The sequence below is a fragment of the Pseudopodoces humilis genome, chromosome 4 (genome assembly GCF_049639895.1).
Source record: "Pseudopodoces humilis isolate 2021_Gansu_Grassland_sample_001 chromosome 4, ASM4963989v1, whole genome shotgun sequence".
NCBI classification, from domain to species: domain Eukaryota; kingdom Metazoa; phylum Chordata; class Aves; order Passeriformes; family Paridae; genus Pseudopodoces; species Pseudopodoces humilis.
Genome location: NC_142203.1, coordinates 40,412,102 through 40,433,825, shown reverse-complemented (window position 1 = coordinate 40,433,825; position 21,724 = coordinate 40,412,102). Strand labels below are relative to the sequence as shown.

At 38.8% G+C, this 21,724-nt stretch overlaps 1 protein-coding gene across 1 annotated transcript in view; it reads right to left on the bottom strand.

The window, feature by feature from the left end:
* Positions 1-20,892, bottom strand: part of KIF27 (kinesin family member 27) — a 28,538-nt gene extending 7,646 nt beyond the window's left edge. The window contains exons 1-11 of the mRNA XM_005522745.3: positions 20,773-20,892; positions 18,988-19,382; positions 17,071-17,271; positions 14,774-15,711; positions 7,765-7,908; positions 4,637-4,843; positions 3,938-4,104; positions 3,426-3,559; positions 2,725-2,880; positions 1,467-1,672; positions 349-546 (exon numbers count right to left, since the gene is read on the bottom strand). Of these exons, the coding sequence (XP_005522802.2) occupies positions 349-546; positions 1,467-1,672; positions 2,725-2,880; positions 3,426-3,559; positions 3,938-4,104; positions 4,637-4,843; positions 7,765-7,908; positions 14,774-15,711; positions 17,071-17,271; positions 18,988-19,297 (2,661 nt within the window). The 5' untranslated portion in view covers positions 19,298-19,382; positions 20,773-20,892. The remainder of the gene's footprint in view (positions 1-348; positions 547-1,466; positions 1,673-2,724; positions 2,881-3,425; positions 3,560-3,937; positions 4,105-4,636; positions 4,844-7,764; positions 7,909-14,773; positions 15,712-17,070; positions 17,272-18,987; positions 19,383-20,772) is intronic.
* Positions 20,893-21,724: the final 832 nt, after the last annotated feature.

Genomic DNA, 21,724 nt, shown 5'->3' with positions numbered 1-21,724 from the left:
AACAAAAAGCACCATTTTTCTTACATCAGTCAGTCAAATAAATTTCATGTGAGAGTCCCCACAAAATATAATCTGAAATACTGACCCTTTATAACTTTATTTATAATTTATTTATAACATTGCAAATTGGAACTGGACATCAGGTAATAAAATGAAAAAAAAATTGAAAGAGAAAGGCAAAAGGATATTAAGGTAAAATGTTTATAGACAGTTTCTTTGGTGCATTTATCAAGAAATTAAGTCATTATAGAAAATTAGGAGAAAGCCTGGTAGTGTCATTTATTGGGGAAGGAGGGGCAAAAATTATTCATCCTAATCTTTGTCACAGGAAAAGAGGAAGAATCCTACTTTAATTTGTTGCTGATCCTGCTGAAGCTCTGCTTCCAGTTGTTTCTTCTTTTCACTCTCCTCAAATAGTCTCTTCTGTATCTGGGATTGCTGATGCTTCATCTGAGCCACTTTCTGCTCCAGTTCTCTTGCTTCTCTCTCACTTTGATTAGATAATGAAGCCAAATTCTTGGTGTCTTGCTGCTTCTTCTGCAAGGTCTGAATGTTCATGTCAAATTTCAGATTAAAAGCAGGAAAACTTGTAACTGAAATATGACTCAGTTTCATTTTTTATTTCACTGAATTCTTAGGGTCAGCAAGATTTAATAACTTCTGCCCAAACAATCACTTGTTATTGCTGCAGTTTCTGAACTGGTAAAGTTGGCACAGGCAGAATTAAACATACTAATACTAATACTAATACTAATATTAATATTAATACTAATACTAACACTAATAATAATAATAAAAGTACAGTTCATGCTTGATAATGCAGTGGAAGTACTAAAATCTAGCAGAAACCACAGTTCTGGAAAATTTGCAGAGACACAATAGTGCCAGAATGCTGGTGTCAGAATGCTGGTCCTGAGCTCAAGTCAGAAAGCAAACCACCTCTTTCTGTATGGAACCTTTCTAACCTGCCATTCCAGGATTGAGAGGCACAGAGGACCTAAGCTGGCCCTATACAGAATGCTGACTTAGATGTAGCAGAACTTAAAAATAGAAGGTCAGTGTCAAACAAACATATCTGTGTTGGGCCTGGTCTTGCAAAGTATCACAGGGATTTGCTTAGAACTAGGATTTATATACTATTTTCATAAAGCATCAATTTTATTTATGGCAGGTAATACATTTGTAATACCCTCTCTTGGATAAGTTCTTCTACTGGACTATATACAATGATGTATGGACATCTCATATCTCCCAATACTTTCTTAGTTTCTTACATACCAAGAAGATATTTTATGTATCTAACCAAGTAGATGTTAACCAGTGGTTTGAGTATAATAGTATTAAGTTTCTCACTAGCTACTTCAATCAAACCAGCTTCCAGTCTGTAAAACAGGTAAGAATTTTACAAGCAGAGCGTTAAGGTTCAGACAGAGATTTGCAAATCTTAAAAATCAGATCAGAAATACCTGCACTTTCACCTTAGCTGCCTCCATCTTCTTCTGGTACTCTTTATGTAACGTAACTTTCTCAGGAATGTCTTTCAGCTCTTTACTGTCCAGCTCCTGAAGCTGCTTTTGTGTTTCAGCCAGTTCTCTTTTGGCCTGCTCAATTTCTTTCTCCAGTTTACTCATCTTCAAAGAATACTGCCTGCTTACAGACTGAGCATCCTTACCTTAAAGACAGCATATACAAAGAGTTTAAAATGAACATGATAATCAGTTGAAATATAATACTCACTTTTGGAGTTGAAACATTACTTACTTTGCTTTGGCTAAGTCAGTAATTTCTGATATATTTTCCAACACTAAAGGAATCTGCAGTTCCCTTCTAACTCTGAAATGGAGATAAAGAGAGTCCTAAGCCTGAACGTTTCATGAGTCACCTCATGCCACCAAATAAAGTACCATCTGAGTGTCAGAGTTAAATTCTTCTGCCTACTGTAGATTTTGATAAATTTGCTATCCTATATTTCATAATTTTGTTTTGTTTTTTTTTTCCCCAGAATAATATGCCATTTATTTATTACTCAACTTTCAGCTTAATAATTAGTAAATAATTTTGGATTGTGTTTCTACTCTGTGACTTGTCCTGTTTGGGCAATCTGGGATGGCACAGAATCTTTTTCAGACCACCTCAAGAGAAGAAAACAAAGGAGGAAAGTGTGATTGGAGAGACTGAGGAAAGAGATCCTTCCTGTCATCACAATGCTAATTTCGGTCAGGACAGCTGTGTCAGGGATATAGGCTATGAGGGACACTGACTATTCCCTTCATCCACTTCTGACTGCCATTTCTCTACTGTTAAAAGAATAGAGAAGATACAATGATGTATCTTTTCTCCTATCCCAGACATTATGTCACAAATACCTGTCTACAAAGTGATCAGTAGCACTGGCCACACATTAAAAATTACACTGCTGTTGGATAAAAGCAATAATCTGCAAAGCACAAAAAATATTTAACAAATAATCTTCATGTCATAGAGTAATAAAAGTTTTCAGTGTGATCAGAGCAAGTAATCAGCAAAATTTATGGATTTTTAGGCTATTAAAAGTATTCTTGCCTAAGATAGTCATGTGAATACTAAGACATATAGGACTTCAGGTTTTCTGTGCATTCTCTTTTGTTTCTGAACATCTTCATTCCCTACAATGTAAGGAATTAGTAGTAGTAGTAGTAGTAGATGTAGTATCCAATATCCAGTATCCCTACAGTAGCCAGTTACCTGTTCTTACTAATTCCTTAATAAGTTCCTCTTTCCTTTTGATATTAAGTGAAAGTTCTCTTATTTTTTGCTCAGCCTCAGCGAGTCTCAACTCTGAATTCTTTAACTTCTGCATGTTAAAAACATGGATTTTCTGGAGACTGTCAATCTCTTCACCTTGAAAAAAAAAAAACCAACAAAATAGAGTTATAAAATCTGGAATAGATGTTGTATTCAAAAGATAATGTTCTGCAATATTGACTGTGTGCTGTTCTTTCATATGAAGTACAAGAATCAAAAGGAGAGAAGAAAGCAGGGTATTTTTCCCTGACATGTATCTAAACAGGAAAAAAAAGAATGATATGCACTTGCATTTCAAGACTCTAAGTCTGAAAAATATTCCAGAAAACACTTCAATATTTCTGGTAAGATAACAGAATCCATTTTCTTTCAATGAAGCAGTACTAAAGATTTATGTCTGACTAGCTTTTTCATAAGTGAATGGCTTTCCAGCTAGTAGGTATTACTTAGAGGTTACTAACATCAATTTCAGAATGGTAAAGAAAAACAGAAATTGGAAAACCTACATTGAATTATAACCAAAAAAATATTTGTAACAAATACACATGTTTTGCTGGGAAAACTATGCTAAACATGTGCTAAAGACATTATTGCATATTCTGATACTGTAGTAAGATTTGCTTTAATGACTTCCATTGTACCTGTGGTTGTGTCAGTTTGTAGCGCAGATTTATTGGACAAACCAGACTTTTCTACTTGACATTTCACGTCACTTACATCAGGAAGGAAGCAGAAAGAAGTGTGATTTTGTGTCCATGTTTGGTTCATGGAATGCCTATAAAAGAACGATAAACATACTACTCTACAAATGCATAGGGATTTTTTTTTTCTTTAAGCATCATGCAAAGTAGATGATCTTAACAGAGAAGAATCTCAAACTTACAAATTTATGCCTTCTTTCTCATCCACACCACTTCCACACACACCACCATCCAATCCCCAATCTTCAAGGTAGATTCTGACCCCCAAGCAAGGATTATGCAATCTTTGCTAAACCTACATATATTAAACTTATTTTGCAGTATGCCCAGTTGGTCCCACAGGTTTATAGTAAGTATCATTAAAGATGATACCATATCATGGAAGGATTAGGCAGTAATACTACCTTTGCTATAATTTTTTCTGCAACAAAAGTTAAACAACAAAAAATTACTTATATAAGGTTTTCTCTTCGCTGCCTGTGTCTTCATCACTCTGATCAGAGAGGTGGTGGTGAAGGACTTTATCTTGCTCTTCTAACTTGCTCAGCATAATCTGTCTGCGAACATGGAATTCTGCCATTATCTGGGCCAGGGACAAGACAGGGGGGCTGGTATACCCCTGTCAAAAAGCACATGAAAATAGTGATGGGTAAAAATACTTGCAACAATTTAGCAATTTGTTAGTCATATTTTAAAAAATATTTCACCACTTGAGCTTGTAAGCAAAATTACACAGGTTTTCTATAGTAACTGTGAATACCTTTGTAACAAAAGGTTTTGCAAGAGCCTAGGGGAGTTGTGAAACATGAAAGAGGGCATTGTTACAAATTCATTATCCCATGTACTTAATATATTGGTAAGAATAATAATTCATTTTTTATAATGTTTCAAACTTGAACCTGCAAAACCCCCAGAAAACCAGCTGGGTGATGAAAACATGAGAGCCATAGCACTTGTAGGTGGGAATTTTAAGCCTAAATATTTTGGATAACTGTGATATAAACAAACGTTACAAAACTAATTTTTCAGAGTCTTCAGTGGGAAGTTAAGCAGCAGTATCTGAGAAAGCCACCATATGTTATTATCTCATGTCTAATCACTGGCCTATAATCATTACAAAGCAGAAGGGGGAAAATTTGAGTAGACCTTACCTTTTGTATCTCTGTCCCTGAAGTCAGGGGAAGTGGGCGTAGCAGGTTTTTTGTGACTGGAACACTGTAGGGCCTCCTAGCAAATGCCATGACAGCTGGTCCATCTTTATAAGCACGTGGGAAATCTAAAGCTTTCACATCTGTAAACTTCTCTAATTTCAATTTTAGCTGATCAATGAGTATTTGCTGTTCCACCATTTTCTCAGTCTCATGGAAAAAAAAATAAAGCAAAAGCAAAACTGAGCTCTGTATGATATTCATGACTTCTAATTCTTCACAAAGGTCATGAATCTTGTAAATCACTCATCGACCCTAAGTTATTCTGCAGGGCACAGACAAATTCTGAAACAAACTGAGAATTCTATGACATACCATCAGTCTCAGCACCCCCCACCCCACCCTCACACCCCCCCACTCCCCAGTCCAATAACGTTTAGATGCATTTTTGTTCAGAAAGACCTACTCCAGTGTCCTTGATTACAGAAAGAGTGCCAATAGGGGGTGTAACCAAATAGAGTATTCTACCCATTTCTGACAAACTGTTAATGATGAGTCATCAGGCTACAAGCTGGGTGTTAAATGAGGTAAGGGAGAAGAGCCAAACCCTGTGAGGAGGTGAGTTTTTCTACACAAACGATTCTGTAGTGCCAGCTCCTTCTGGAGGATGCTTGCCACTTTCCTTCTGTAGATCTTGAGCTTGCTAAGGAAATTATGGTGGGTAGTATGTACATGACATTTCAAGATCAAGAAGACTGCCAATAGAATAGTCAATATTCTGCTGGTATTGCCTGACATGTGGATGTCAGATAAGTTATTATATTAATTTTTAAAAGAGAAAAGCATAAACATGGATAGCTAGTGCTCTTCTCCTTATTATACTTTTTCTCCTTTTTCCTTTGCTGATGTCTTGAGGAGAGTCAGTGCATGAAAGGTAAGTAAAGGAAAAGAAAACTAGTCATGATCTTTTTCTTTCTTCTGTCACTTTCTTTGTTTTCTGACACTTCTGGCTAAATGCTCTTTTTAGCCTACACTGTAACACTGACATAGTGTCAACTGTGTCAACTGTGACACAATGCAGTGTCTGCTTATATAAATTTTGGAGGATACTAGGTAGCTGTCACAGCCTAGATAAAAGGTTATTTCAGTATCAGAGACAAGAAGGAAGCTTGAGAGCTTTCAGGCACCATTTTGGCATTTAGTTCACTAAACTGCCACTTCTATTTAAAAAGATACAAAGCGGGTAGAATAATGAAAGGCAAGTGCTTCTGTCAAATATTTTACATTGTATTCACTGGCATATGCAATTTAACACATGCATGTGCAGTTTATACACGTACGTATTTCATGTAAGGGTGTTACACTGTGGAGTTGTATGTGCAATTGTATCAGGGACAAATAGCTTCAAGGTGGATCAGTCGGCTGTTACTTCTTCCAAAATGATAACAAATATGATATTCATACATATATTCTATTTTTGGTGACATAGGAATAGTATGTTCCAACATAATGTCAACTTGTAAGGCATTGTATATTTGTGTTTGGAAGGAACTTTCAGTCTAAGACAACAACATAAAGAATGATGAAAAACACGTTACTCAAAGTAGAAGAATGCAGAATGTATCGTGAGCTATTACTCAACTTCCTTGTTGTTTGTGGGGTAGATTTTAACCATACTTCATAAAGAATAAAAAACAATAGAGTGAGTTGAAAATGGATATAATCTTGGCCTTATGGATGAGTCAGTTTGGATAACGTAAGTACTTTTGAACAATGTGGAAAATGCTGTAGGAGAAGCAGATAAGGTCTTCAAACTGGCATTATCTACAAAGCTGAGGCTGGGTGGAAGAAAAAGCAGTAAGTGATCCTGAGATTGTGTACATGTTTTTGTTTATTAATACAAGTAATCTTTAAAGTGGCACTGTTCAAAGTGGAAGAGGAGGCACATATATATGTTTAATTAATAAGACTCAGGCCATAAGTTTTATTCGAAAATGTTTGTTTAATCTGCATTTTATTTCTCTGCAAACACTCATATAAAGCAAGCATGAGCTCCTAATTATGTGATCCACTTCTCACTAGATGCCTAGACAGGCTAATATGACTAAACTAAGTGTGCTGATTTGAAAGTAAACCAGTGGGAAAAATGAAACCCACACAATGACCTTGAGAGAGATTTCAGGTCTGAGTTACAATTTAATAGAAAAAAAAAAATAAAAAATCTAATGATACATGTTAAAATTGGCTTGGACCCACAAAGTCAGATACAAATCTGGGGAGAGGGTTCAGGAAGCATGGAGAGCATGAATGGTTCACTTCAAGTTATGCAGGAGGCTTCTGGAACAGCTAAACTCATATACAATCTCCAGGAATCACATTACTGTGACACATCCACTAGATGAACCCAACTCATTCTGAAACAGCTCAATTAAAACAAAATGTCCTGTGGAGGCTCCAGAGCCAAAAGCTATCATGGTGTGGAAGGAGGTAAGGTTTTCCCCCATTTTAAAGTTAATAAGAAGGGCTTTTCCCATAATGCTTTGCACCTCCATTTTGTTGTACCCCACTTCATATACCCAGTTAGCCTGTTGGCTGTCCCTCCCCTTTTTACCTTGCATGTCCCTTCCCTAGAAAGTTCTCCCTTCTCTGTTCCCCTGTTGGCCCCAGTTTGGTGCAATCATCTGCCCCTGTAACACCATTGTCTCTCCCTCTCCCTGACCCCACCTCTGCACCACTTTCCCCTGCTCCTATTGGACCCTGACCATTGGATCCACCCCCTCAAACCCACATACATTCCTGGACCCTCAATTGCTCCCTGTCTTTGTTCCTGGACCCCTTTGGTGCGTGGTTGGAATAAACCCCACTGGAACTCCAATAGAGACCCTTCCTGCCTCTCTGTCAGTGATTGCTATCTGTGGCATGTCAGAGTGTGTGTGTGTGTGTGGGCTGCCCAGATGCTGTCTCCTCTGGAGGCACTTTTGGGAAGGTAGCGTCGCCCAACCACCTACACCTGCTGCTACACTACCCTAATATTTACTGGCAGTTAAGTAAAAAGAATTCTGAGAGACCTGTTGAATTCATTCACATGGTAGAAGTTCAATACAGATAAATGTATACCAGTGGAAGAATACCTGTAATCTTTGTGTTTCTTGAGCTTCCTTTAAAAATTCCTGTTGTTCTTCCTTTTCTTGTAGTAATGTCTTTATCTGATTCCGCAGTATCTGCAGTTCATGATTCTTCTGGCTAAATAGTTCTTCATCCGTAACTAGTATCTGCTAGATAATAAAAGAAAAGTTCAGCTGGGCGAAAGGGACATTATTATTATTCCTACAAATGGAATAGGAATAAAAATAAAATCTCATTTGTTGTTAAAAGACATGGCCAGAACTGCAAAGTCTCGATGTATGTATAGCAAATTGTCTAAGTGGTTATCTGTTGTCTGCAGTTTCTAGCAGCTATTTCTTCACATCTGTTTCATCTATTGATTTTGTTCTGACAAGTCTCATTCTTCCAAAGGAGATCATGTACTCACAACCAAACCTGATTTCTTGAAGTATATATTAAATTCAATTATTCTCTATAGTATGCTGTTACATGTAGCTACAAGATCACAGCTTCTTGTGATTAATACACTTCTCAAATGAAAACAATAAGAACAGCTGTCCTCAATCTGCAACTTGTGTAACAGTTTAAAGAAATCTCAAGAATACTTCTTCATATGTTCTTGTGAATGAACTGATACTAATTGATGGAGACTTCCAAGTATTGTCACTCTTCCAGAAAGCCAGCAGAAGTCAAATACAAAGTAGTAAAACATTGCATCAATTCACAAACCTTCTCATTCCTGGTCTTCCTATTTTTTTCTCCAACAGTCCTGGTGGTGGACATATGAATGAGTTTGGGTGTTAGCTACAACCAAGCCACTATGCCAGTAAGACAGCATTATCCAGGCAATAATAACTGTTAGCAAAGAAATCTGTATGTACAGACAAGAATAGGTGCACTACTAGTTATTAAATCAGTCCATATACAAACCCTGCTCTAGAGTCTGTAGTGTCTCATTTATTTTAGCCTTTCTCTAACTATCTCTTCCTCGCTGTGCATGGCATATTCACCTGGAGAAGTGAGTTTAAGCTAAGTTTAAGCTCAGCTTTTACACTGTGTTGAACCTGGGAAACAAGAGGTTTAAAACAAGCCATATAAGAAAATCAAGACGGCAGAAAAAAAAGCTGTGATTTAGATTGCTTGAGAACAAAGAAAAGACAAAATTTGCTTATGCAATTGCCTGATAACAATTTACAGGTTTACCAGTTTGGCTGCAAACTAAAAATGGGTTGATGTTACAAAATTCTAACTTATTGGAGCACTGCCTCCAATTTACAGGTTTGCCAGTTTGGATGCAAACTAAAAATGGGTTGATGTTACAAAATTCTAACTTATTGGAGCACTGCCTCCTTCCACACATGACAAACTCAAATTTGTTTTTCTGAGGTGTTCATCTGGCATCAGAACTTCACTCAGTTTCCAATTAGCATACAGTTAAGTCATAAAATTAATTTTGATTTGAGATTATTTTCACTGTACAGTAATCTGCATTTCTTTTCTTCTGATGTTCACAGTCAACATTTTAACTCGGCACATCCAATATATGTACTTCCTAAATGTATTTGGGGATGTTCCAAAAAAGAATTATTTATTTGCTCATGTCTCAGTTCTCTTAGGAGACATGCTCTCAGAAGGCTGAGAGCTCTTCTCCCCATAGATCATCTCTAGGACTATTTATCTACTGTGAGAGAAACAGCTAATCAGCACTACCAATACGACAGGATCTTCATGGGATATCTGCATGCTAAGACTCCCAGATTTTGTTTGGAACTTTCACCTCATTTGGAAAACCATAAAGAAGTATGATGTCACCAAAAAGCAAAAGTTGATGTTTAACACAAAAGCAAATGTTAGAAAGTTGCTAGACAAAGAAATCTGCAAATAGTTTAGAAACTCAGTTAGTTAAAGGCATGGGACTGGAAAAGGAAATACAGGAGGTTTTGTGAGACCATAGCTGCAGAAATACAGTTTAGGAATTTGCTAAGAGATAAGAGATAAGAGATGAGGCTAACTTCGTAATAGACCGACTAGCATACTACATACCTAATTAGTATTAGACAAAAGTTGCAAAACTTAATCACTGGGTTATCTAAATTCACTGGTATCTTTGAAAATATCTGTATTGTAATTATATCCATAATACTTCTGACAGAGTAATATATTTGCAGGACTCAAAACAATTTTTGGGTTCACAGGACAGCTGCTAAGGGTATGCAACTAAGTACACACTTCCAAAAGACAAGAAAGTTCTCTTTCTCTCTTTCTTTCTCTCTTCCCCTCTTTCTCTTCTTTTTCCCCCAGCTAAGTACACTCCCTTACTTCCAAGTCCCCAATCCCAAGGAAAAGTGAAAGAAAGAAAACTTGTGGGTCAAGAAAAAAATTGTTAAGTGAAGTGAAAGAACAGAGAAAACAACACAAGTAATACAAAAGCAGTGAATTAATGCAAAACCAATCACTCTGTTATAGATGGGTAATGTGATGGTTAGCTCTCAAAATTAAGCGATAAATATTGTGTGTATGTTAAAAGAAGTTTTACTGATGTATAGTTATGCTATTGTGGTTTGTTGTTTAGATGTCCTGTGTTCTCTCCATAGGCCCCTTTCCCCCTGGATGGTTGCCAAGGGACGGCCTTGGTGGTCCGGACATGTGGCAGGAAGGCGAGCTCTGTGCCCTTGAACAAGGCAGTTGGGGGCGGGGCAGGCTTGTTGCCAGGGGGTGCGGCATGGCAACACCTGTCCGCCAATCAAGTTACAGGAGAGCAGTCTCCACCAATGGACAGTGAAGAAGAGTTGATTGGCAGCCTCTGGGCAGGGCCAGGACTGCCTGAGGCAACCCCCAGAGGTATAAAAGGCAGGGCAGCCTTTTTGTGGGTGAGCACATGGTGTGTTAGTTCCATGCTCCCAGTGCTGTAACTTTTCTTTATTCAGTCAGTTTAATAAACCTTTGAAATTTTCAAAAATGAGCATTGTTTCTCACAACTCTCTGCCTCCAAAGGATAGACTGATGCCCATTAGCTCCTGAACAAAACAATGTAACTACATAACTACATCCCCCTCCTCCCCCTTTCAGTTTCTGGGTACATTATATGATGTGAAACACCTCTTTGGATGACTTGGGTCATCTGCCTGGTTGTACTCCTCCTGCCCCTGGGTGCACTATCTATATTCACTAGTGAATGTTCACAGACAGAAAGAGAGTTGGTCCCTTGATGCTGTGCAAACATTCCACAGCAAGACCTGAAACACTGATGTTTTATCAGCATTGTACTAGTCAAAAATTTAAAACGTGGCACCCTGCAAGCATTCATAAAAAAAATTAACTCCATCCCGGTCAGACGTAGTACCTCTGTTTAATACTCCATACCACTTACATCATGGTCAAGCCCTACACTATCCAATGCAACCTCATTAACCATCCCACCTTTCCTTTTCATCCTTTGACTTATACACAGATATCATTCCTTTAGTCTATAGGCCACTCCTGTAAAATACGCATAAAATGTCCACTGAGTTTATTTAGGCCATGATGTGGGTTCTGTCTGGTTACAGTAACCACTCAGGACAGGAGCCCAGGCTATGGTAAAAGAATTGTTGTATGATCCTAGAACAGACCAGCACAGTCCTTCCAATATGTCAGAGACTGAAATGTTTTAATTCATGGCTCAAACATTGTCATAACGATTTTTGCCTGTTACTGCAAAACTGTGCAATGAAGCTGCACCACCAAAACCCACAGTGAATGGCCTCCTGACTGAAACCCTGAACTGTGAGTTAAACCAACTAAGGCTATTTGAGATAAGAAAAGAGACACTATTGGTCGAAGCATCTTAGGCCTGGGAAGTAATGGATAAGGCTGGGAGAGCATTCACAGAAGAGCCAAGCCCAGCAGCTTCAGGGTGAAGGCCATGGCCCCAGGCTAATCTGTTGGCAGGTTTGCATAAACTGCCCCCCACCAAGAGTCGGGGAGGTGGGTTTCGGATGCATGTGAAAACCTCTGGTCAGAGGCAGTGAACACCCATCCTCTGCTGTGCAGACTACCTCAGCTTGGGGTGTGAGGGCCTCACACCCCAAGAATGTCACATCTACAGGACATTCATGTGAGGGGTAGCTGAGTGTCATGGCCTATTAAAGCCCCCCTGAAGGGTTCCCCAGACGCTTTACAGTCCCCACAGGACTGTACATGATGAAAAATGATGCAACTGATCCAAAGTCTTTGAAGGAACAGTATCAAACATAACCCCCCACCAGGGAGGATGTTCCCACCTGCCCCAAATGTATATTTACCCATTGGATACTATGCTTTTGGCAGAGGACCCTCACCATCAAGACCACCAGATGGAAAGGATCAACAAGATATCAAGATCCATGGACGGGTGGTATGTTTCTACTTAATCTGGCTGTCACGCTCCCTGTCCTCTCTGTTCCCTCCTTCCTCCCCTCTCCTCCCCTCCCTGGTTGCTGTCATATGATATCTGTGTGTTCTGCCACTCAGATCACATGTACTGTATATTGTTTGGATCTTTTGAGGCCTGATTATTGTCCATGTCACTGAAGACCACCTCCATCACCTCTAATTCCCTCAAACATTAAATATATTCCTCTGTGGCAGTCCACATGCCTCACTGGATGACAATTTCTTCTTTAAGAGAGTACTTCATGATCAATAGGAGTCACCTTTGGAACCTGGAGGTGGCTGACTCTCTTCCAATCCCCTCTGTCAAACCCACAATCTCTAGCAGAGAATCCCTAGGTGTTTCACTACCTTTTAGTTACAGACAGTTAGCCCTACTATTCCAGTTCTGGAGAAATCAGGTAGCAATTAGCTCATCTTGTCAGGCAAAATCTTAACACGTTATCTTGCAGCTAGGTCATGGATAAGGACCAGGTAGCTTCCACTTCTTACGATTTCTGTCTCTTTCCTTTCCTATCCTGCTGTGGAACAGGCTGCCTGTTCTGATTCTTCCTCTCTCCTCCTCTGAGCAGGAGCTGTGTCTTCTCTTTTTATAAGAATAAGAGAAGTCTCTTATCAACTTGATCTCTGCTTCCACTGTTTCTTCTTTACTGCAAGATCAGCTGTTACAGTTGAGGGTTCAGTCTCTGGTTTAGTGTCCTTGTGGTCTCAGACCAAGAGACCTCAGTCTCACAAGACTTACCACAAGACTGTGGGCTTTTAGACCATAATCTCTTGCATTTCTAAGGGCACTGGACACTGACTTTATAGGCACAGGGCACATCCAACACAGCTATAGAAGTCACTGTGTTTTACCTTCACTCCTTCAAATGATATATTAGTTTGATGGTTTAATGAGCCTGTTCAGACATAAAATCACAAGCTGTCAGAGGCAGCAATGGCCCTGTGCTCCTGCCCAACTACTCCCATACATACTGACACCTCAGGCATCAATCACCTTAGAGCGTTTTTGTGTGTGGCAACCCCAAATAGCTGTTTAACTTTATGAACAATGATCAAAGTTGGGATCCCAATGTATCAGTATGAACAGTATGATTACAAATGGATACTGAAGGAGCTCAGAAGCCACTACATCAAGGCTATAAAAAACTGTTCTGGAGGAGAGGCTGGGATAAGTGCCACTTTTTCCCCTCTCTCCACAAAATGTCTCTCAGAGAAGAAGAGGGGAAAAGTATAGTATATATAGTGTATATATAGTTTGTGTATATAAATATATATATATATAGTGTGTGTATATATATAGTGTATATACACCCCCCCCCATATATATAGTGTATATACATATATATCTATACTATATACGGTTCTATCCATGAGGCAGTTTTTGGAGTACTGTGGGACATCCACAGTGTTAAGACCCAAGTACCAGGTAAGGCTGATGGCCAGTGGTTTTGTCATACCTCTCTTAAGCAAAGGAAAACAAAGTGATAAAAAGCAAACAAAACAGCAAAATCTGAAAATAGTCATTAATGATTCTTGGAGGCTGTTGTACAGCTAGAAAGGAGTCAAGCATCTAAATATTCAAGGACACATACAAGTCAGCACCCAAAGCAAATATGCAGCCTCATGACCTGCAACTATCATTCAACATCTTAACTAAACAGGTACTAACAGCTACAAGTTTAATCTAGCACACTATAGTCAAATCTGTTATTATCTTGAAAGCCTTGAGCCATAGGTTAGGTTCCAAATTAGACTGTTATGGGTAGTAGCCAGTGAAGCACACAGAGCTGTCTTTTCACTTCCCCCTATTCCCATCTCCTAGGAGAACAGAGGAAAAACAAAGGGAAAGTGAAAGCAAGAAAATTTGTGGGGCAAGATAGAAACTGATCAGTAAGTGATGATGAAGTGGAAGAGAGAAAGAAAATAAAACAGATGATGCAAAAGCTATCGCCCACCACCTTCCAAGGCTGACTAATGCTAAACCCATTCTGGACAAAATACAGCTTATCTCCCTAAACCCACTCCAATTTTTATTGCTGACCATCACATTATATGGTATGAATTCTCTCTTTGATTAGTTCTGTCATCTGCTTTGTTGCATGTTTGTGTCTCCAACTATTCATGCACCTTCTAATCTATTTACGGGGTGTCACAGGCAGAAAAACAGAAGGCCTGTCACTGTATAAAACACTGTTCAGCAAGAGCAAAAACATTACTGTGTTATTGCCATTGTATTGGTCACAAATCTAAAACACAGCATCCTCAGAGATACTATACAGAAAACTAACTCAATCTCAGCCAGACCTAGCATACTAGAATAGCTAAACCCAAAAATCTATTAGACAAAACAGCTCAGCCTCAAGAGTCATCTTAAAACTGACTAGAGAAAATATAATGTTACTTCACTTATATCTGTGGTCACTGATTGTGTATTCAAACATCCATTAAAATAAATCTATGTCCCAGAGATTAGCCAAATGAAATGATATAAAATTGTAAATTAAATTTAGTTGCCAAATTAAGTACAAGTGACAATTTTATCCATCTTTCAAAATGGAGTTCAAATTTTGGCAGACTGCTTTTTCACTTAGTCATTTAAATAAACAGCTTATAATTAAATACCTGGCATTTCTTTAGTTCCCTCTTCAGCTGAAGAATTGTGATGTGATGTGGTACTGGGCTGGTCTCAGTCCCTGTCTCAGTTTCCTGGACGGTGAAAGCTTCCTTCCTTACTTTCTGTACCATAGTGATCCAGCTCTGCAGCCTGTCCCGCTGACTTCTTCTTAAGCTAACATCATCATTCAAGTCAACCAGAAAGGGGAAGGCTTCATCTACACAATTTCTGTAACTGAAATATTGAACCTGAAGGCGGGTGAGCTGCTCCTCAAGTGAACTGATACGGGCTTTTTCTTCGTTTAAGTCATGTACATGCTGATTACTGACCTGCTGGCTCTGTAAAGCTTCCCGAAGCAATCTGATTTCAAGTTCCATTTCATCAATTCGGTCTTTTTCTGGGTTGTAATTTACTACTGGTTTATTTCTAATGTTTTTTGCTCTGTTTGCATATTTGAGGGAATTTAAAGATTCATCCAAGTCCAGTGAAGATGGACTTATACATGTTATCATAACAGTCTTGGCATTTCCTCCAAGGGAGTCTTTCAGAATACGAGTGATTTTAGCATCCCTGTATGGAATATGTACGTTTTTCCTCTTTGGGTCTCCAAGGGCACTGATGACATTTCCCAAGGCCAGGAGACCACTATTGATCTGAACTGATTCTTTGAAGCGTTCACCAGTATTTCCAGTCTTTGCTACCCTCTCTGATCCTGCCAAATCCACAAAATGAAACTTTGAAGCAATTGGATCCTGTGCAGCATCAGTATTTTTCTGATACTCTGCAGACTGCTTCTGACAAATACTGATGGTAAAAATGGCATGAGATCGACTGGAGTGCTCATTCTTCTGTGTTGTGCCTGTGTGACGAGCTGCATTGCCACTTCCCAGCAGGCTTATCACTTCATCTGCACATTCTACTTGGAATTCCTTAGCACCAACAATCACTTCAAACACCAAACCAGGTGAAAGAAATAATAATTTAATTAATTCTAAGCTCTTCAGCAAAAGTTTACAGCAACAACTATAAACATGTATTAGAGAAACACACAAGCCTGTGTTATTATGAGGTCATAGCATATAGCTATAGAAATAGGAGATACAATATGTGAAAAGCATGAGGTACAATACATCTGAAACCTGCAGATATTTAATGTAGGGGTGTATTGTGCCATAACAAATAATATCTTAGACACAAGACATAATTCATTTACACATCACACACTGCACATTACTTTTACAATTTACAATGTAGTGCTAGCTAGCAGAAGTGTAAGCAAAGTCAGCTCAAAGGATATTTTGGCAAAATTAAAAAAAAATACTAAAAACTATAAAGTTTTTAGTTAAAATTATTCCCAGCCCATATTAAGAAAATAATTTCTATTCTGAATAGTGCAGGTAGTTGGCCCTTTGGGGACCAGTAGCTGTTAGCACACTAATAAAGTATAAGTGTACTACTACCAAGTACTCTTACTAATAATATATTTTATCGTATTTTGCTTTTCATGAAAGATGGAAAATGTCCTAGCACAATTCTGAATTCTAGAAGCTGACACTAACTATACTGAAGAAAAGAAATAATTTAAAATATATTGTGGTATCCTTTTGAAGCAATGACACTGTCTGCAAAATTTGTACTAAACTAGTGCTTTCTCCCAGCTACAGACAAAAAAACCAGGACAGCTTAATATAAGAGTATATTAATACTAGAGTAAACACAACAATTAGAATATAAAGAAAAAAACAAATCCAAACCTAAAACAGATTAAATACTTTCAAATAAAATATCTCTGATGTGGATTCTTCTAGCATTTTAATGAGGGGAACAGGATACCTATAGGGCAATTGTTAATCTCGAAGCCTCTAAAAATATCTACTCCCCCTCCTCTTAATGAAGTGGTCTCTTCCACTCTTTTCACTGTAAAAGGAGAGCAGACATTTACAGTATAATTGACTTAACAATTGTAATTTTGAAGGAAGTAGCAATGGTTTAATCTTAAAATATTTATTCAAGTGAATAATCACACACTATTTTGTTTCTAGACAGAACTTTCAGAAACAATAATTGTGTATTTACCATTTGTTGCCATTTCCATCCATATAATAGAACATCTGTATTGCTCACAGGCATCTAAACCCCAAACTGCTTCCAAACAGCTAAACTGAGCTTATATTCTGAAACTTTAACTTTTTTTTTTTTTTCCCTTTTATTCGTTAGTAATGAATAAGCACTTTCAAGAGAAAGCAAGAACAATTTGGACACAAACTGAAACCCAAACCAACAAATTTAAGAGCTAGAATCCTACCTGTATTTCCCTTCTCATCTTCTCGGATATGTAGCTCTTTTACAGAGGTCTCCAAATCCAACAAATCTCGAAGTTCTTCCTTGTAAATTTCTATATAGGATACCCTCACACAGAAGTTGATATTACGATGTTCAGAAATATGATTAAATAATTCCTGAATAGCCCGTGGGATTATGCCCCTTTCATCCATTGCAACTGATGCTAAAATAGAAGCACAAATGTCACAGAGACTTGCAGTCTTTCTGTCACATAAATTACAAAGACTGAAATTTGAGAGCAGCCTGTGATATTTAGTATGCAACACACTAAGGAATCTGAAGAGATCATTGTTCACAAGGATTTTTGTAATTTTTTTGTGTGTGTGTCAGAATTTTTGTTTGCATCCAGTGCTAGGATTCAAATTTAAGTTCTAAAGTACATAATTTTATTGTCATGAAAGTTGTGAAAAATATGGATGCTGTTTTAAAAATATACTCCTCAGAGTACAGATTTCTTCTATCCCTTCTTAATATGGTTAGCAATGACATTTCAAGGGTTTGAGAAACTATAAATTCTACTTATATAAAAAAAATCATCAGTAACATAGTGAGACAAGATTTATGACCAACATTAACAGTAATTTCCTATTTTTTTTATAAACATGGAACATTGGTGCCAAACTCTACCTTTTTTTAAATATTCAGCATAGGACAGTGTTTCTATTATTAATCTGTGTTCTTCATCCAAGACTATGGAAGCTGTTTGCCTATGAGACAATGCTAAGAGTCTTTTTTACCCAAAAACTAATGGGTTCTTCACGTCTAACTATTATTTTATTATTAATTAATTTTAGTAAGTGTATTCATTAAACCAAAAGTTTTACAATTAGAATTGCAGAGCTATGATCAGCCTTAGACTATGACATCCACTACCAAAACAATTTAGCTAGCAGTGGTACTTACAGGAACATTAAATAACTACTAGTGAAGGGAACAGAAGTGAAGCTACAACAATAACTAGAAGAGGCCAATGATATGAGGTTCAACTACGTGTGTGTCCAGAGAAAGGCAACAGAACTGAGGTAGGGTCTGGAGCACAATTCCTGTGAGGAGCAGCTGAGGGAGCTGGGGCTGTTCACGCTGGAGAAAAGCAGACTCAGGATAGACCATATTGCTCTCTACTACCATCTGACAGGAGGGTGTAACCATGGGGTGTCAGTCTCCTCTCCCAGGTAAAAAGTGACAGGACAAGAAGAAATTACTTCAGGTTGCACCTGGGGAGGTATAGATTGGATATTAGGAGCAATCTTTCCACTGGTGGTCAACCAATGGAAATGGCTTAGTTGTGGAAATGCAGTGGTTAATGGCTGGACTTCATGATCTTATGGGTCTTTTCCAACCTAAACAGTTCTGTGATCCTATGATTCTAAATAAAAGGAAGATTCTACCAAGATATTTGCAATACTCTATTTATATCCATTTGGAAGAATTAAATCATAAATCTCTTTGATGCCACGGAAATTTCTCTCAAAAGCCCCAAAAAAGCAAACAAATCCAACACAGAATGAGCAACCAAACAATTAAATGCCTAACGAAGACATTTTCAAGGTAAGATAAATGTAACAAAGATATTCAAAACCACTACATTTCAGAAAATGAGTTCTACTATAAGTTTCATGTTAAAATGTGGAATGGGAAAGAACACTTAACAAATTGTATTTTTCTTAGGTATTTTTGATATAGTCTAATTTATGGAGAAGGTTGTAGAATTTTAATTACCACAAAATTTGGAAGTTTTGGGGTTTTTTACTGCAGGTCTGTTTTGTTTTTTTTTAATTCTGCAGCATCATTTGCTATGTAATAAATATTTAGCTTCCACAAATGCACCCTTTAACAATTAACTAGGATCCCCCAAACCAAAAACCTTTCTATAACCTACCAATGTGGTCACCACCAATGGTGTAAGTCTTCCCAGAACCAGTCTGTCCATATGCAAACACTGTAGCATTGTATCCTTCAGTCAGAGACACTAGAAGAGGCTTAATGCAAACAGCATAAACTTCTTCTTGGGTTGAATTTTTGCCAAATACAAAATCAAAAGTGAAGACATGGTCCTTTCCAATGATAATTTGTTTAGCGTTTGGAACTAATCTGACACAGACTTGGTGGTTATGAAGTATTTCTTTGGAAAGCAGAGGTCTAACTCGGACTGCAACTTTAACTGGGATCTCCTCCATGCCAGACTCCATCCTTGTGCTTCTCGTTCAGCAGTCACACAGTCAAGAAGAAATCTGTTACCACTGCTCTGTTCACCTCATTCACATCTGTCTGCAACTAAGAAAAAAGGTTTTCCATGTTATATGAATGAATGAATCTCCTGAAGTGGAAAGTTGAGATTTTGTAAGGAACATGTAAGCACCATTAAAATCTTGAAAAGCACTTGATATAAATGCAGCTCTATTACTAACTATATAATCAATTTATAAATTAATTTTGCATGCATTAACTTCCAAGCTAGCAGACTAAAGTCAGAAGGTTACCTGATTTCCTGTATGAATATAACACAGTCATACAAAGCAATGATATTGTAAGAGCTTATTAATAAATACTGTAACATTGTAAGGAAAGGCTTGCAATGGATCCTCACATTTTCCTGTTCCTGCATTGATATTGCACAGGCAACACAAATCAGTCAAATAAAACCTTTTTCTACATGTTTCATTACATGTTTCAATACTCTCTTCCACTTATCAAGCACCAAACACTTCTAACTCAAACACCACAAAGAAGTATGGTTTTAAATGTATCTATTTACTACATGTAAAGCATTCCTCTGATTTCAATCTGAAACTTTAAGCACATATGTAATTATATTTTAGTAATTATAGTTTTAGCAGACATAGTTCCTTATACTGCTTGGTGCATATTCATTCTTCCAGTGTAAGCATTGCACACTAACACATTTGTAAATATTCAGGAATTCCGTTTCTTTACAGCTATTTTTCAGCAGAATTCAAAAACTTGCATGGGATCACACGCAAATCTTTTCTGTTGTTGCCAGTTCTAAGAATCTTCATCATGCAAGGTAAAGTTTGCTGAACTTCCTGCTCTCACACGCATTGTCTTCAAGAAAGCTGTATTACTGAACTGGCAGAAATCAGCTAAGCTCCCAAAATTCAAGTCTGTTGAAAACTAATTGCTTAAAAGTGTTGTCTCACAGCTGCAAAGAGAAGAACTTTTGCATTTCATTTTATTCCTTTTAGCTTGAGGACTTGGCTATCCACAGCCGAAGTTTGAAAAAAGAAAAGCCCCAATTTATTGACTGAGCAAAGAAGAAGTAAGCTAAGCACGAGAATGGGCCAAGACTGGTATCATCAGGGACACGGCAATCAGCAACAGATGCATAAACATACTGTTAAAAACACATTGTGATTCAAAGCACATTTTGATTGATAACTGAGTTTAGTTACTTGGGTGCACTTTTTTCACCCCCTAGCAAGTGCTTCTTTGAAATGCCAACATTTCCTACTGTCTTTTCAAAGTTATATTAATAAACAAACTAACAAACCGTGTTCCGGCTGTGGGAGGGAAGCCCTGTTTCCTAAGAATCTGTTTTGTAAAAGAACTTGGAAATATAAAATATTCCCAATACGTCAAGGCTAGAGAGACACTTCTGTGTCGACGCCCGCGGCTGCCGTAAGGCAGAGGCAAACATACTGCCAACCTTTTAGCTTGCAGGGATGTTGTGAGGGCAGACCAGCAAATCTTCCGTGTTTGCAACGTCTCCGAACCTGAGCAGCAGCCGGGATGGTATCACGCGTGAGTGTCGGGAACCGCTAGGGCCGCGGAGGCCGGCGCTTCGTGCCCCGCTGTGCCGCAGGGTGCCGCGGACCCGGCCCGGAGCGAGGCCCGGCGGCGGGGGCGGGCGGCGCGCGCTGTTTGGGCCCTCGCTAGGCAACGGCCGCCATGCCGGGCCGCCGTCCCGCGCGCACAGCGCCCCCGGCGGCGGGACGAGCGCGGGCGGCCCCGGCTGGCGGGCTCCCGGCCCTCCTTCGCGCCCTGCCCGCCTTCTCGGCCCCTCCGTCCGGGAAGGGCAGTGAGGCGCTGGAGCGTGGCCGGAGAAGCGCAGGGGAGCTGGGAAAGAGTCCGGAGCACTTCAGTGCCCTTAGGAGTGGCTGAGGGAACTGGGGGCGTTTAGCCTGGAGCGGGCTCAGGGGAACCTTACTGCTCTGTACAGCTGCCTGAAAGGAATGAGTAACAAGATGGCTTTCGGCCTCTTCTCACAGGCAACAGGTGCCAGGACAAAAGGAAATTGCCTCAAGCTGTGATAGGGATGGTTCAGGCTGGACATCAGGAAAAATTTCTTCACAGAAAGGGTGATTAAATATTGGAACAGGCTGCCCAGGAAGGTGGTGGAGTCACAGTCTCTGGAGGTGTTTAAGGAAACACTGGATATGGCACTCACGGCCATGGTCTGGGTGACAAAGTGATGTTGGGTCATAGGTAGCACTCAGTGCCGTGGTGTAGTAGACAGAGTCGTGTTTGGTCACAGGTTGGACTCGATGATCTCAAGATCAAGCAATTCCATGATTCTTCCCTTTCTACCTCCCTCCCTGTGTGGACTGAGATCCCTTCCATCTCACCCGTAAGAGTAAAAACACAGATACACCCCCAAG